This window comes from Rattus rattus, chromosome 5, assembly GCF_011064425.1.
Source record: "Rattus rattus isolate New Zealand chromosome 5, Rrattus_CSIRO_v1, whole genome shotgun sequence".
Classification (NCBI taxonomy): Eukaryota; Metazoa; Chordata; class Mammalia; order Rodentia; family Muridae; genus Rattus; species Rattus rattus.
In genome coordinates, this window is record NC_046158.1 from 48,683,422 (window position 1) to 48,700,984 (window position 17,563).

At 40.3% G+C, this 17,563-nt stretch overlaps 1 protein-coding gene across 1 annotated transcript in view; it reads left to right on the forward strand.

Annotated features, from left to right (window-relative positions):
- The first annotated feature begins 1,393 nt into the window (after positions 1-1,393).
- Positions 1,394-17,563, forward strand: part of Hat1 (histone acetyltransferase 1) — a 47,249-nt gene continuing 31,079 nt past the window's right edge. The window contains exons 1-2 of the mRNA XM_032903474.1: positions 1,394-1,469; positions 2,898-3,002. Of these exons, the coding sequence (XP_032759365.1) occupies positions 1,463-1,469; positions 2,898-3,002 (112 nt within the window). The 5' untranslated portion in view covers positions 1,394-1,462. The remainder of the gene's footprint in view (positions 1,470-2,897; positions 3,003-17,563) is intronic.

The window sequence follows — 17,563 nt, forward strand, 5'->3', positions numbered from 1 at the left end:
ACTGGGGTGTGGGGGCTGAAACTTGTTGCTGTGGAAGTCTGGAAACTGCTGCTGACTCATTGTCCTTGCCTCAGGCCAGGTGGCGGGGGCCGGTTTCTGAGGTCTGGACTAGCCTGGAATTGTCCAGGTCTTGGAAACATAGATTTAGGCCTAGTCTCTTTAACTGCCAATTTGAAGCCGGTCATGAAGTCAGCCTAGCCTTCTTAAGTGCTGCTACTGAAATCCCTCAGGTCGTCAGGGGCAGTTTGGGCTGAGGCTCCTACTTCTGAGACTGGACCACCAGGTTTTCAGCATTTGCTGTGAGACAACCACTGTCTGACCTCTCCAAGTGTACCACATAAGCCAAGGCTGTAAACATCTTTTAATATATGTTCATTCTAGAGAAACCTGATACACCAAAGATCAACTTTAGATATAGCATGCATCATTTTTTTTTTTTTTTTTTTTCTTTTTTTTCCGGAGCTGGGGTTCCAGGGCCTTGCGCTTCCTAGGCAAGCGCTCTACCACTGAGCTAAATCCCCAACCCCAGCATGCATCATTTTAAAGCGTATTACCAAATGTGTTGACACCAGGAAATCGGGTGTTTAGATACTATTGTGAGGATAAATAGCAAATTATCCTCTGGGTGAAAAAAAATCCCAACAGCAACTAAATAACAAGGCCCACGATTAAAAACGGGTACATCCTGTGATATAGTTCAAGCCGCTAGGACCTCAGACAAGTCCAACTAAACCAAGCCACTTCAAGTAGTGTTAGTAACCATTTTTGGTGAGCTAAATGGTTCTCTAGAAAACTTAAGAGCAAAAGCAAGTATTTTTTGAAATTTTACTTTTATTAGTTGTGCATGCAAGCGTGTGTTCAGAGCACAGTTTTCGGGAGTCTTCAATCTTGGGTTCCTGAGTGCTTTAATATGGCACTATTTATCATTTTGAAAGCACAAAGAGTATATAATGGGTTAGTAGCACAGCGTTTTGTCCAGCATAAGTATGACTCTCAGTTGGATACCCAGCTCCAAAACACACATAGCATTCAGAGAAACCCTTTAAAATGGATTATGGTAAAGTAGAAACAAAAAGTTTAAAACTTCGAAATGAAACCTCCACATAAAAACTTGCGTTCGGGCCAAAGGGTGGGAGGAAAAATCGCCTTAAGCTGTCTCAGAATTCACATTAATTTCCAAGCAAGTCCCTAGCGGCCAGGGAGCAGCAGCGGCTCGGGCGCTGAAGCTAGTGAGGGTATCCACACCAGCCGTGGCTAGGCAACCGCCCCGCGCCTTCTCACGGTGCTTGCCCCGCCTCCTCAGGCACTTCCGCCGCCGCGCGCCTGGAACTTCTTCCTCTCATTGGTTCATGCCTCGCCGAGGATGGGCGGGGGAAATGCGTAAGTCATTGTGGTCACTTCCGGCCCGGGAGCGCGAGGGTTGATTTGTCCTTCCTCAGCCGCAGGCGCTCAGAGCTCGGAAATGGCGGGTAAGTCCCGGGAAAAGTTTAGCAAGGGGAGGAGGCGGGTGGTTCTGGGGAAGAACGTTGAGGCGGCGGTGACAGTGGCCGCTTGGAACTTTCGAGCTCTAGCCGAGGTTCCAGAAGGCCGCTCCTTTCCGCGAAGCACTGAGGGTCGGAGGCTGGCTCCGGGTGGGCCGCGCTCAGCGCCTTCGCCCCGAGTCCACACGCTCGGCGCCTCCCATGGGCCCCCGGGCCTTGAGCTCAGTGCAGAGCGCGCAATTTCGACTTGTCTCTGGGCCTTTCCCCACCTCGTTCCCCTTTGCTCACTGTCGCCCTAATGTAGCCTATAAGGTCCAGTTCCCGCCAGCTGATTCTCCAGGGCCCTGCCCACCTTCCTCACAGCCAACTTCTGAGCGAGCGCAGTGCTGCCCTGCCCTGGTTCAGGGCACATCTCTACGTCTCATACCCTTCAGGATTTCTGAGATCATTTTTAGATGTCCTTTGAAAAACGTTTCTACACTGCCAAACTTCTCATTTAGAATGGAACTTCTGTACTGCATGTAGTAGAATTCTCTTGCTCTGCAATTATTCATTTCTAGCTTTTAATATTTAAAAGCATTTAAATTGCTATTACTCTGGGCCTGTATTGAGGCTGTTTAATGTACTTTCTTTTTTTACCTGTCCTATGAAGTGTCTTATGAATGACAGTTTTCTGTCATTTCCCCTCAGTTCCTTTACATTAATATTACTACATGTTAAACACTCCACTTTTATAGATAGACTGGATTAACAAATTATGTAGTTTGAAGTTTGCTCGTCGTTGTGCTAGGTTGGAGCTGTCAAGTAGGATATTGAAGCACGCAAGTACCATAAAAGAGTTACTGTATGATGAGGATTACATCAAAATTCATATCTGAGCCCTACCACTTCCAAGTTTGGTGCCCTTCAATTAACCATCTTCTTCAGCCTGAGTTGTTGAATGAGAACTGGGGTTGATATGGTGTATTCAAGTCATTTTTTTTTTTTAAGATTTATTTACTTATTATATATAAGTACACTGTAGCTGTCTTCAGACACACCAGAAGAGGGCATCAGATCTCATTACAGATGGCTGGGGGCCACCATGTGTAATGGGATTTGAACTCAGGACCTCTGGAAGAGCAGTCAGTGCTCTTAACCACTGAGCCATCTCTCTAGCCCTATAAGTCATTTCTATAACAGGGAGATTAGTCCTATCTCAGCCTCCTGAATGGTGGAATTACAGGCCTGTCTTAAAAGTGGTTTTGTTTTCTGTGTTTTGAGGCATTTGTGTGTAGTTCGTTTATTGAAAGATTCATGGAGAGTGATCTGTACTGTTTTGGCGTGTTTCCATCTTATCCTTATCTCACTTCTAATAAAAATCCTGCTTGTAGGTATTTAAATTACTTTGAACCAACCTTTCAAAACCTCTTGTAGGGTTTGGTGCAATGGAGAAATTTCTAGTGGAATATAAGAGTGCGGTGGAGAAGAAACTGGCTGAGTACAAGTGTAACACCAACACAGCAATCGAGCTGAAACTGGGTGCGTACATCATTTCAGAGGGATTTTTATGTGCAGCCCTGTAAACATAGCCTTTAAAATACGAAGCACAGCTTGGTGTTAAGACAGTTATGTAACAGGTACTTTCTGCATTGGTTGAACGTGGAGATTTTAGGCAGTTTTAAGTATATGCTGTGGAAGGGGTAGGTGAAAGATGGCAGTTTAACACATGGGAAAGATACTGTGGCAGAAAGTCAAGTATATGTGATTTCAGCTTAAAAATACTTCTTGTTTCCAAATATGATAGACAATAACAGGTGTTGGTTAGGTTGTGGAAAGAAATTCATGTATTGCTGGTATGTATCTAAAATTATATAACTTAGTTTGGGAAATTTTTTTCATGTACTTTTTCATAATGTTCATAAGTGCTCTGTCTTCAGCCACGCCAGAAGAGGGCATCAGATTCCATTACAGATGGTTGTGAGCCACCATGTGGTTGCTGGGAATTGAACTCAAGACCTCTGGAAGAGCGGCCAGAACTCTGAACCTCTCAACCATCTCTCCAGCCCCAGTTATGGTAGATCATTAAAACAAACAAGCATACATTAGCTGCATGAGCCAGTAGTGTTTTTAAGTGTCTGTTAAGAGAAGTGAAGGTGTTGTTCATGTAGAAATTCATGAATGCTTAAAAGCATCATTGCCCAGGCTAAATGTAGGAACAAAGTAGGTATGGATTTTTTAACATTTATTTATTTATTTTTGTTGTTTTAAACAGGGTTTCTTGGTGTAGTTCTGGCTCCTGACTGTCCTGGAACTTGCTCTGTAGACCAGTCTGGCCTTGAACTCACAGAGATATGCCTACCTCTGCCTCCTGATTAAAGGCTTGTGCCACTACTGCTGGAATTGGAATTTTGTTTTTATGCACAATAGAAATGTTTCAAAATTAGTTTGTGGCAAAGCTAAGTTTACTAAAACTGTGCTTAAGTAGAAAAAGATAAATATGTTTGTAACTTGTTTTCCATACCTTAGTTTCCTCCTCTTTAAAATGTAGTTGAGAGTACTCAACCTTAGTTGTGAAGTTCAGTGCAAATATACTTGACATGTAGAAAATGCTTAGCAATTGCTACCTGCTGTTATTGAAAGTAACTTTGCCTTAGTTTTAACTGTCACTTTGATACAGCCTAGAGTCTGCTAAGAAAGGACTCTAAATTCAAGGATTTGCCCAGATCAGATTGGCCTGTGAGCATGTCTGTGGGGGATTGCCTTGAATGTTGTAAGAGGACCCAGCCCATTGTGTACTGTGGGCAGATGATCCTAGGCCATATAAGGAAGCAGCTGAGGATGAGCTTGTGGTAGCTGTTAAGTAACATCTTATACAGATTCTGTTGTACTTTCTTTCAGAGTCTCTGGTTAGAGAGAGAATGCAGACCTGTCTTTGAGTTACTGCCCTGACTTCTCTTAGTGATGGATCTGAAATCATAAAGCCATTTAAATCCTTTCCCCTGCAAAGTTGCTTTTAGTCAGTGTTTTATCACAGCACCAGAAATGAAACTAGAACCAATATAACAAATACAATAAAAGTGACAGAGAAGGTAATAGTTTACTGAACCCTCATTACACAGAGACTCCTAATCTAAATTGTATTTTTTGTGCATACATTATTTTTCTAAAATTAGCATTCTGTTGTATAGTGTGCTTTCTCTGAAGCTTGCAAATGTCCATGTATGATGCATACATACATGTTTGTGGGTGTGCAAATTGTGCACACATGCAGAAGCCAATGAAGAACATCCACTTTCTTCCTATATCACTCTCCACTATATTTCCTTGACACAGGGTCTCTAACCGAACTATAAGCTGGCAATTTCTGCTAGGATGGCAGGGCAATAAACTCTGGGGATCCATATATTTCTACTTATAGTGGTCTATACCTGTACCTAACACTTGGGACATGGAGGCAGGAGGATCAGGAGTTGAAAGCCAGCCTGAGCTGCATAGAGAGGTCAAGGCAGATGAAGGGAATGGAATGTACTATTCTTTAGTACGCTGACCCTGCCTCCCACAAAAGTACCCATACTGTCACCATTTTTTGTTGTTGTTATAATCTGGTTTTTCTGCTTAACATAATTTGTCGTTACTTTCTTTTTTCTTTTTTCTCTTGTAGCTGAGTAGTGCTGCAACTATAAGTGTCCACTAATATAACTGGTTTTTTTAAAAATCATGTTAATATTATCTATGCATTATCTGTTCCCCTACATGTGTGAAAAGCATATTGTATAAATCTACTATCACTACATTTTTTTTTTCGAGATTGTGCTATGAAACTGGCTTAGGCTCAAGTGATCCCTCTGCCTCAGCTTCCTACATAGTTAAGACTATAGTTGTGTGTTAGTGTACAAAAGCATTTGGTCACTACCATTTTTATGTGTATTGGTAGGTCTCCAGAACTTTTTTATTTTGTAGAACTCAAACTCTGTGTAGTAGTTTGAATAGGTATGGCCTATAGACTCACCTGTTTGAATGGTTGACCCATAGGGAGTGGCACTGTCAGGAGGTGTGGTCTTGTTAGAGTAGGTGTGGCCTTGGAGAAGTGTGTCACTGTAGGGGTGGGCCTTGAGGTCTCCTGTGCTTAAGCTATGCCCAGTGTGGCTGATCAAAATGTAGAGCTCTTAGTTCCATCTCTGGCACCATGTCTGCCTGAACACTGCCATGTTTCCTGCCATGATGATAATGGATAGTTAGAAGCCTATGGGGGCCAGGCTGTAATTGGTCCCCGTAGGTCCATCCTGAGTGGCACTATGAGGAGGTGTGGCTTTGCTAGAGGAAGTGTGTCACTGTGGGGATGGACTTTGACTATGTGCAGTGTGGAATACAATCTATCTCCTTCTGTGTTTCCTGCCATGATTCTAATGGACTAAACTGTAACTATAAGCCAGCCCTAATTAAAGGTTTTCCTTTATAAGAGTTGCTGTGGTCATAGTGTCTTCTTCATAGCAATAAAACCCAAACTAAGATACTGTGCCTATTAGATACCCACTTTCCCCAGACTCTAGCCACTACTATTTTATTTTCTGTTTCTAGAATTTGTCTGGGATATACCATAGAAGTGAAATCATATAGTACTTGCTTTATGTGACTATTTTTTTAATTTAACATGCTACCAAGTTTTGTTCACACTGTAGAGTATGACATAATTTCTTTTAAACACGAATTTATAACATTCATCTTTATGTGTGTCCATCCATTCTTTGTGTGTCTAGTCATCTGTTGATAGACTTTGGGCTGCTTCCACCTTTTAGCTATTGTGAATGAATACAGCTATGTGGTTATCTCTGCAAAAATCTAGCTTTGGATTTTGGTTATTAACAGAGAGGTTGGATTGTTGGTTCATTATGGTTTAGGGAATGTGTTAAAGGTTAGTGGTTATTGAACTTTAGGCTTTATGCATGCTCACCAAATGTTCTATTGCTGAGCTACTCCAAACTTCTGATCCTTTTGTCTCCATCTTCATTGTGGTGGAATTATAGGTGATCGATTGCCATCCCACCTCAGTTATATGGTGCTGCAGGTCAAACATGCAGCTTCTTGCATGCTAGGCAAACGTCCTACCAACTGAGTTACATGTCCAGGCATATTTATTTGTAATTTTTAAAGGAACTGTCAAACTCTTTTCTATAGCTACTACACCCATTTTACATTCCTACAAATAAGGCACAAAATTTCAATTTCTCTATATCCTTGTCAGCATTTTTTCAAATGCTTTTTGCTATTTTTATATTTATAGTAGTAGGATTGAGGGGATGTTTATGTGTGTGTGGCATATGCATATGTACTGATACACGTATCACTTTCTACTTTATTTCTTTGAGACTGGGTCTCTCCTAATGCATGGAGCTCTATTTTTCTGCTAGACTGGCTGCCAGTCTAGTGATCTTCCTGTGAAGAGCTCTGTTCTCCACAGCTCTGAGGTTATAGTGCACCACACCTGGTTTGTGTTAAGGGGTCTAGAATCTGAGTGCTAGTCTTCATAGTCTTGGAATTAACATTTTTCCAACAGGCCCTCGATTCTTTTAGTGAATAATATTTTGAGGCCAAGATTTGGGTTCTAGATAAGCTCATTCTATTAGTGTTGCTCTGACATTAGCAACAGTATGTGGTCATAGCCAGCAGAACTTTGTTGCATTCCCTTCAATCCTTAGCCTCTGAAAGCTGATTGCCATTGTAGACTGCTATACTCAAATTAGCTTTTCCTATTTTAGAACTTTAAAAATTTCATCCTTGGGTGGGAATTGAACCTAGGGTCTTCATAAGCTAACCATATGCTTTATCACTAAAATATTGTCCAATCCTATTCCTAGAACTTTATTTGAACAGAAGCGAGGTCAGATATGGTGGCACACTTTGAAGGCTACATAGTGGGACTCTGTCTCAAAAATAAATAAACAGAGGTTGTTATAACTTTCTGTCATTCACTATAATTATAGATTTGTTTGTTTCTTCATTTTTTTTTTTAATTTCTGTGTTTTATGGTAAGACTGGTTTACCTACATATATGTGCATTGTATTTACCTGGTGCCCTTGGAGGTCAGAAGAGAGAGTCAGATTGCCTGAAATAGATGGTTGTGAGCTACCGTGTGGGTGCTGGGAACTGAACCTAGGTCCTCTACATGAGCAGCAAATACTCTTAGCTCCTGAGCCATCTCTCCAGCCCCAAGTTAATTTCTTAAAAATTGCATTTATTACTGAGCTAAATATAGTCTAGTCGTTAGATTAAGACTTGAATCTTTTTTAAAAATTGACTTTTAAAATTTATTTTGTTTTTAAATGGGTTTTGTTCATCCTAGACTGGCCTCAGACTTGATATGTAATAGCTCAGGATGTCCTTGATCTTTTTCTATCTCTTGAGTGTTGGCATTATAGGCATGTGATGTCATGTCCAGTTTTTGTGGTACTAGGAATCAAACCTAGGGCCTTGTGCATCTTAGGCAAGCAGTCTGCCAACTGAGCTACATCCCCATCCGTGAATTTATAACTCTTTGTTCTAAAGTATTTCACCTCTCTTTCTGGTAATAAAAACATCTCTTCATCTCTGTCCTCTCATTAACTTCTTATCTTGCTTTATATTTGATATCTGTTTCATTAAATATTAATCTTATTATAAGATAATTTTAAAAGACTATTTTTATTTCTGTGTATCTGTGTGTCTGTATCTGTGCACATGGAGGCTAGAAGAGGTTGTGGGGTTCCCTGGAGCTGGATTTACAGGCAGTGGTAAGCACCCTGATGTGGGTGCTGGGAGGCAGACTGCTCAAGAGCAGCAAGTACTTTCAACCACTGGGCCATCTGGGTGGGCAGCATGTTCAGTTTTTAATGCCAAGAATACCAGACAAGGAAAAGTTACTGGGGAGAAAGGGGTATTTATAGATTTGATATCTTTGAGAATATAAGAGGAGAAAGTACTCCATTTGTCAGTTGACTAGCCTTAGGAAGTGTCTTAGTTACTACTCTTATGCCGTGAAGAAATTCTGTGACCAAGGCAATTTATACAAGAAAACATTTAGTTGGGGAGTTGCTTACACTTTCATAGGGTGAGTCCACAATAATCATGTTGGGGACCATGGCAGCAGGTGGGCGAGCATGGCACTGGAGCAGAAGCTGAGAGCTTACATTTAGTCTACAAGAGTCAAAAAGACTGGGTCTGGCATGAGCTTTTGAAACCCCAGAGCCCACCCCAGTGACATAACCTACTCCAACAAGGTCATATCACATCCTTCCTAAACAGTCTTTGAACTGGAAACCAAACATTCAAATAAGTGAGCCTATGGGGACCATTCTCATTCAAACCACCACATTCCATTCCCTGACCCCCATAGGCTTGTAGCCATATCATAATGCAAAATGCATTCGGTCTCTCGTAGTCCTTTACCGTCAACACTTTAAAAAGTGCCAAAGTTCAAAGTATCTGCTGAGATTCAAGGCAATGTCTTAATTGTAGCCCCTTTAAAAAAAAAATCAAATTACATATTCCAACACACTGTGTGGTTCTATATGCATTACAAAAGGGGGTGGGTACCGTGAGGAGATACTGGAACAAAGCAAAACTGAAACCCAGCAGAGCAAACTCCAAACCCCAATAACACATCTGATGTCAAAGTTCACTCTTTCCAGCTTTGTTGACACCAATAAATTTCTGTACTGGTTCCACACCCTGCTTGCAAGTCTCCTCGGTAGATATTCCATGTCTCTGGCATCTCCAATATCAGAGTTTCCAACACAATCCAAGTTAAACTTTTGTAACTTTACACACTGACCTCTCTGAACCTCCATGAAGGGACTCCCCTCCTATATGCCTAGCTCAAGCAGCTTTATTTGACCGGAGAAAACCCTTTTCCACCACAGAAGCCAGAATACTTCACTAAAGTAATCTAGTCTGTTCCCTGCTCAGACTGGATCCTGGCTCCTCCTCTTGAATTACATTTGCATAAGCTTTGACTTGTTGATGCTTTCCCTGTTGAATAACAAATTGGAAGTTTAGCTAAGTGAGGTCTCGCCCCAGGACACCACTCCCTTTAATCGATTTCTCCTAAACTCTCTTTGAGCACAGAATTTGGTTCCAACATTGAATTTCCTGGTACTCTTTTTTCTCCTCAAACTATACTTTTTGTTTTTTTTTTTGGCCCTGTTTTTTCTTTATCATTGTAGATCTACATGATCACTAATAACCATCCATGTAACATAGCAAATACTAGGCTCTCTTAATCTCTGCCAACATCATTAATCCAAAACTCTTTATTTTAGCTTCCAGCATATTCTAAGGACAAGGACAAAATGTAGCTACATTTCTTTGTCGATATTATAAGAATGGTCTTTAGCTAAGTTGCTAAGGTTGGACCTAAGACCTTGTAAGCTAAGTCTTCATAGTCTACATTGCTCTCAGTACTACTGTTTTCCACACTTCTACCAGGATGGTCCATTTTGTCCTGCTTACCACATTGAACAGCTTTCCCAGTTCAGAGTCTGAATCCACATTCTTCCAACAAGCAGCATGGTTAGGACTGTCACAGCAATATCCCAGTCTCTGTTACCAATTTCTGTCTTTGTTTCTTTTCTATTGCTGTGAAGAGATACCACGACCACTGTTAGATTATTAGAGACAGTAGAAAGATGCTAAGTCTGGGACTATTTTACTCACAGTGAAGCGATGCTTTGTTACCCTAGTGTGTGGATGGCCAAGATGTCTACAGAGGAAGACACTCCTTATAGGAGTAGAAATGACTTCTCTAACCTGTAAGGGAAGCTGGGAAATATAGTCTTCCAGCAAGAAATTACCATTCCTAATTCTTGAGAGGGTATTTAAAATGTAAGGTTTTTTTTTTTTTTTTTTTTTTTTTTTTTCCCTGCTGAGGAGTGTTTTGTCAGGAAGAGATAGTTCTAGATCTATTAAGGAAGAGATACTCTGGTCATATACCAGGGGTCTTACAAGGTGAATGCCTTCCAGTGTTCATGAAGAGACTTGGGAAGTAATTAGTAGAGGGCTGTAAGCAGATGATTTAGTTACAGAGCTGAACTGAGAGGTTTCCTTAGAAAGTTGAGGGGTACGAAGGAACAGAGGTGGGATAAAGTGGGCGGAGTTGATCTAGGGTGACAGTGATTTGTCCCATTGGCTAGGACTGTTGCACCAAAATGAGGTAGCTGAAGTAGCAGGGAGCTATAGAGCATCAAAGGATGGGAACAGGAGAAAGCAGAGGAATAATATAAAAATTTGTAGCTAGCCTGGGGTAAAAGGGATGAAGGTCCCTTTTAACAAAGTCTCTCCACAACATTTAAAAGATTTTTTGCAGATGTATCAGGAGCAAATGGAGCTGTTGTGTACAGGCTATTAAGAGAGCATGTGTAGAACATTTTGTTTGGGTATAGAGTGAAGTTCAGTAAGTAAAATATTTAAAAAACAAGGTAAAGCATAAGCATGGAATAAGGAGGAAGGGATGATCACAGGAATGAGCCAGATTGGGAGGGAACCAAAAGCCCATGCATAGGATATGCTGGCTAGTCCTATGTCAGCGTGATGCACAAACTAGAATCAGAATAGTCTCCAGAATGTTTGGCTGTAAGACATTTTCTTCCTCAGTGATTGATGGGGGAGCCCAATGTGGGTGGTTTCATTCCTGGGCTGGTAGTCATGGGTGCTATAAGAAAGCAGGCAGAACAAGTTGCGGGGAGCAAGCTATTAAGCAGCACTCCTCCATGGCTTTTGCATCAGCTCTTGCTTCTAGGATCCTGCCCTATTTGAGTTCTGCCTTGACTTCCTTCAATGGTGAACAGTGCTGTAGAAGTATAAGCTGGATAAACCCTCCCCCCCCCCCGTTAGAATTTGTTAGCTTGAAAGTGATATATCCACAGAAGAAAGCACAAATCCCATTCTAGTAGTCAGATGTAGTCCTTTTCAGTTTTGGAGTACTGCAGCAATCAAGGAATTGAGCTGATCCTTAAAGATGTTAAGCTAATGAGTTGTTTTTGTTCTAAGTCCCAAAACAGTGTTCAGAGAAAAGGCAAGAAAAGGGATGTGTTGGATGGCCCATGACCCATTGGTCCCCTTTTAGAGGTCCCCTGAACCGCTTAGGGGGTTGGGACATCTCTCTCAGTAACTGCCTCAAGGCTGACAGGGTGGTGAGGGAGGGGAGCAACAACTAGCAGCAGAAGAGGATCCATCCAAGGGGCCATGATAAAAGTTAACAGTTGGTAAATATCCAGAACAGAAGTCAGGAGGAATGACTATAATTTTGTGGGGAATATTAGGAGGCCCAAAGTTACATGAGGAAAACTTTTACATCAAGATTAAAATGAGTTAAATGCAATAGTAGAACTGACTGAACCACAAACTAGAGTTCGGTGGAAGGATAAGATAACTGGAATTAGCTCGTTGTTTACATCAGACTCCTGCATAAGGAGCAGGCACCTGGAAGCTTGTAAAAGAAATCAGTTAAAGTCAATATCCAAGGAGTGACTCTGAACAGAAAATGTCCAGGTTGATATTGCTTGCTTTTAAATAAACAACTGTTCGTTGTATATTTCAAATATTAACAATACCAGCTATTAATGAACAAAAATATTATCTTGAGTAAAACAAAATTTTTGGTTAGAAACAATTTGCTATGGTAGTTTTTTTAATTAAGATTATTAACTTAAATGACCATATCTACTGTTTAAAAACATGACAATACTTATTTTTTTAACATCAAATTGTTGTGCCTATATTCCAAGAGACAGTGTAACTGTAAGTTTTATTTTCAAAAACATTTTTAATTTTAAGTTTAAAAAGTGTATTTCCAGGGGCAATGTAGAGTATTCTAAAATTAACCCTTTTAACAGACCTTTAAAAAAAGAACTCTACATTTTCATTCTATACCTTCAACCAACAGATGAAAGATGAAAGCTGTCATATCAAATCTGTAGTAAATCATAAACTGAATTAACGAAGGCTAAGACAACTCTGCTCCTTCTGCCGATTGTTAGATCTCTAGGTCACCCATGTACTGACAGCAGTAAGGGTATTTCTTAATGTTCTGTTTTAAAATAGATTGGTTGTTTAGAGACATAATTTATAAAGTGAGATAACCAAATTCAATAAACTTTAACAAATGCTGGCTCTTGGAATTTCTTAGAAAATGTCTGCAAGCATCACTGCTAAAATGTAGATACTTCTTGTAGGCTTTAAGGTGATAGATAGTTCAGGCCCTCACTCGCCCTGGCGCTCTCTATCTGCATAGAGGCTAGATCATAGTCTTAGAACATCACAAGTGAGCCCAGGTTGGAGAGTCTCCTTCTTTCTTACAATCCTACAGACTGTAAAGGCCTGGGATGTCACTTAATGGAATTGTTGGTGAGTCTACAAATACAAAACCAACTGATAAAGATACTGCTCGGATATTCTAAATAACTTTTCAAAGCTGTGAGTTTGACATAATATTAGCATCCTCCACTAATGAGGGAACATGGGTGGTTAGGGCATGGATCTTGGAATTAGCTTTTGCTAAGAGGAAGGATTCAGGGGTTGGGGATTTGGCTCAGTGGTAGAGCGCTTGCCTAGGAAGCGCAAGGTCCTGGGTTCGGTCCCCAGCCCCGGAAAAAAAAAAAAGTGCTGTGTTGTTTAAGACTGAGAATAAAATATTATAAAAAAAAAAAAAAGAGGAAGGATTCAGTGCCAAGGTAGAGGGCATGGCCAACTAAACTAGCATGCAGGTCCCATCCCAGTCAGGTGGTAGGCTTACATGTACAAGGTTTTTCTGTTCACAGCATCTTCCTATGTCAGTTCCAGAGACATCGAGGTCAGAGCGATTTGCCTCTTTGTTTGAGACATTTAGGATGTGGGTGTCCACTCTAAGATCCTCCATTAGGCAGTAATCCATTCCCTATCATTTTTACATAAAGAGGAGGGTTTTGGTTTTGATTTTTTTTGTTTGTTTGTTTGTTTGGCCTATATAACTGTAGTTGGTCAGGCCTACATAGCTGGAGACAGAAGCAGCAGATTTCTTGTAGGTCTTATTTACTATTTGTCCTTGTCCTGTAAGGAGTCTAGCCCACAACTTAACTCTGGTGGGATAGTGCTTTATCCAGGGGAACCACTTGAGCTTTGGGGTGTCTTGCTATGCAAGTGTATTGTAAATGTAACCCATTTTACTCAGTCATTTAATCTTTTGTAGTATACCTGATGCTGAATATTATTTTATTAAATAAACTTTTAAATTAAAACTTGTTACCTGTTTCAGGCTTAACTTTGACAACATATACAGAATACTGTGTGATGATAGATAACAGAAGACTTTAAGATGGGACAAAAGTTGGTCTCTCCTTCCAAGCTTGTCTTTGTAAATAAATTACATTTGTATGTACCATGTAAAGATCCTTTGGTATCAAAATAAACTTTAAACTATAAGTACAGTCCACAGAGAGACTGAGAACCTCATTTTCCTAATCCTTTTATAAGTACTTTTATGAAATGCCAGTTTTTTTATGACTGATTTTTAAAACAAACCATCTTGGATGCCTGGTGATAATAAAAGGGAGGGAGCTGCAAGGCTTCGCAGAGAGCTTAGTGAGTCTGGTTGGTACTGCCTGGTTGATTTATACCACAAGGCCATTTTAACGAAGATGGTGGTGAAGTCATGTGGCATGCCCTTTTTTTTAACCTTCGAGAAGGTGGTAGCTGAGTCATGTGGATGCCAAGGTGGCAGCAAGGCACGTAGTAGTTATTCACTCCAATGTGGTTGTCAGCCACATGGTGTACAAAGGTGAGGGTGTCCGTGCGGTACCCTTTTCCCAAGGAATCCAAGTTGCATACATGATATGTTAAAGCAAATGAAGATTATAAAATCCCACTCAGTGAACTTACACATTTTAAAATACTAAAAATGTTTTTACAAAAGCTTTAAAGAAAATGAACAAAACCATCAAAAGGTGCTGGAGAATAAAGAGAGTTAAACACCTTGCCAATTGTAACCTCTATAGGAAATAGTTTATTTTTAGTTGTTCTCAAGCACAATGTATTTTCTTGGTCTGTTTTGTTTTCTCCTTTTCCTTATCACAGAGTGACGTACCTTTCTGACTCCGGAAAACTTTTAAACATGCTTGGGTCTGGGACAGATGGGCCCAAATCCAAATCTAGAACCCATTTTCTGAGAATAGTACAGTGTGAAACAACTTTTTAATGTCATACATACCCAAAAGACATTTAAAGCACTGTAGGGTGAACCCAGTCATGTGCATATCCATAATGAGTGTGTGTGTACCTGCAGGTGGGAGCAGACAACCTGAAACGCTCTTACCTCTTAGCTGTCAAAGGTACAAGCAGGGGCTTCTAGGTTTGGAGAGGCAGAAACTTAGTAGATCAGTCAAAAGCATAAAGTAAAAGAGGTCTATGGAAATGCAGGTTTTGGGGGCCCAGCAGATATAGTGTCAGGCATTCTGACTCTGGGAGTGGTTGTAAACTAGTCTTGAGGAATAAAGTAAACTGTGAGTTCTATGGGGGAGGGGCCTTGGACCAAGCTACGGTTCCAATCTTATGTAGTTACCCAAATCAGCCATTTGTCAAGTGTATATTGAAACCAGATTTGAATTGAAAGGGTTAAATTCTAATTGGAGCCCCTTTAAATTAGCCCTCAAATAGGCAAATAAGTTTCTTTGGGTACAGAAAATTTGGAACCCGTGGATGGAATCAGGACCAAGGTGTAGGCTGGATTCATAGTTGTTCACAACATCCTTCAAGTCTGGAAATGAGCAAATGTGCCTGGAAAGTAAGGTGATGTTCCCAGCCTATACATTTCCAGGATTAAGCCACTGCAGGGCCAGTGCAGGGTTGTTGGCTCTTGGCTGATTGAGCTGATTGAATGGTAGGCCAGTGGAGAATTCAGAATTCTTAAAGCCAAACTTTCTTCATGTGGTGAAGCCTTTGACCAAAAGTGCTAGTGAATTAAGCTTCAGTGACTCCCTAGTACCTAACTAGGGTGCCTCCATGTTAGGTTCATAATTACCTTGACCCAGCATTTTACCATGTTGTGTGTTGTATATGTTGGTTGAATGTAGTGTGGACCCTCACGTAGGTCAGAATGTCAATGTGAGAGAGTGAAGATAAAAGGCTGCTAGGGAGAAAAGGGTGGTCCTACCTGGCCTGCTATTAGCCTGGGAGTGTATGAGAACCAGGGGGGTTTGTCTGGAGGCTTGAGACACTAGTAGGCTCAGTTTTACTATCCTGGGTCTTTTGCAACATAGGTTAGATTATTAAAGGGCAGCTGTAAAGAGGTTTGGTTTGATCTTAGGCAGTTCTATATTTATTCATTGTAGGGGTTACTTTGTCAGTGTGTTTGTTTGTCCAAAGTGCCTACAAAGTAAAGCCATTATAGTGACAGAAATGACTACTGTAGTCCACAAGGGAAGCTGAGAAATATAGTCTTTCAGCAGGAAGCTATCAAATAAGGGAACTTATAAAAGAATGCATGTAATTGAGGCTTGCTTATAGTTTCAGACCATTAGTCCATGATCATCATGGTGGTAGCAGGCAGGCAGGGATGGTACTAGAGCAGTAACTGAGAGCTTTATATCTTACATAAAAGGTGGAGGCAGAGAGGGAAATTGCCTGATATAGGTTTCTTCAACTTCAAAGCTTACCCTCAGTGATATACTTCCTTTAACAAGGCCTCCTAATTCTTCCTAAAACAGTCCACCAACTAGGGAACCAAGAATTCAAATACATGATCCCATGTGGCTATTTTCATTCAAACCACCATAGTCATTAAGCTTTAAAAGTTGATTAAATTCACATTTTTTAAAGATTTATTTATTTTTTTTATTTTATGTATATGAGTGCTTTATCTGCATGTACACCTGTATGCCAGAAGAGAGCCTCAGATCCCATTATAGATGGTTTTGAGACACCATGTGGTGGTTGGGAATTGAACTCGGGAACTCTGGAAGAGCAGCCAGTGCTCTTAACCACTGACCTCTCTCCAGCTCCCTAAATTAACATTTTGTTAATTCCTTAATTTTAGTCTTTTGAGATAAGGACACATGGTAGACTGTCCTGGATCTCAGTATGTTCCCAGGTCTATCCTTGAACTCCTAATCTTCCTGCCACCATTCCCAGCTTAATTATATCTTCTATGTATTTTCCTAAAAGTTACAGAAATATTACTCAAAAGGAAGATTTGTTGTTAAGACCTATGGTATTATAGCACTCAGGTACCATTAAAATAATTGAGTGATACAGGTTTCATGAAAAGAAAAGTTGTAGTGATTTTAATTAGCTTTTTGTTTTGTTTTGTTTTGTTTTGTTTTGTTTTTGGTTGAGAGTGGGTGAGAGAAGGTGTTGGGTTTCTTTCCTGCTCCTTTATCTTTGAGATTGGTCATGCAGTGTAGCCCGGCTGACCTATAGCTCACTCTGGCTCAGCCTGTCCATGAATTTGCACTACTTCTGCCTTAGTCTCTTCTGTGCTGGGATTGTGGACGTACTTGCCACACTAGATTTATTTCACCATCTTTTGACTCTGTCTATTGGAGTAATATGTTCTGCAGAATTTTTACAAAGGGCAGAACAAAGAGTGAAAGTAAAAGTTACCCATAGTTCATCACTAAATAACTCCTTTTGTATAATAATTTAGGCATTTCGCATCTACTTTTTCCTCTTGTATAATTGAGTCTATAGTGTCATAGAGAGCTCATTTGAATTTGCTTGTCATGCTGCCACAGCTGCATTTAAAGATTTAAAAATATTAATGTTCCTGTTGTCCAGGAGAGTTTGCACATATGTATGCATTATTGTGACACTCAACCTCAAACTTCATACCGTCTAAGCTGTATCACCAGCCCATTTCAGATTAACAGTGGCCGGTATTTGCCTAGGCTTCTTTTTATTTTTTCTTTCAATTTTTAGAGTAAAAAAATGTCAAACATCTAAAAACTGAAAATATAAAATACAGCACAACTTTAATAATTAACATTTGCTGTATTTGCCCTAATGTGTATTTTTGGTGAACTATTTGAAAGTAGCTTTCTGTACATAGATATCTTCTCATAAACTTGTCTTCATATGTACACATGAACATAATGCCATT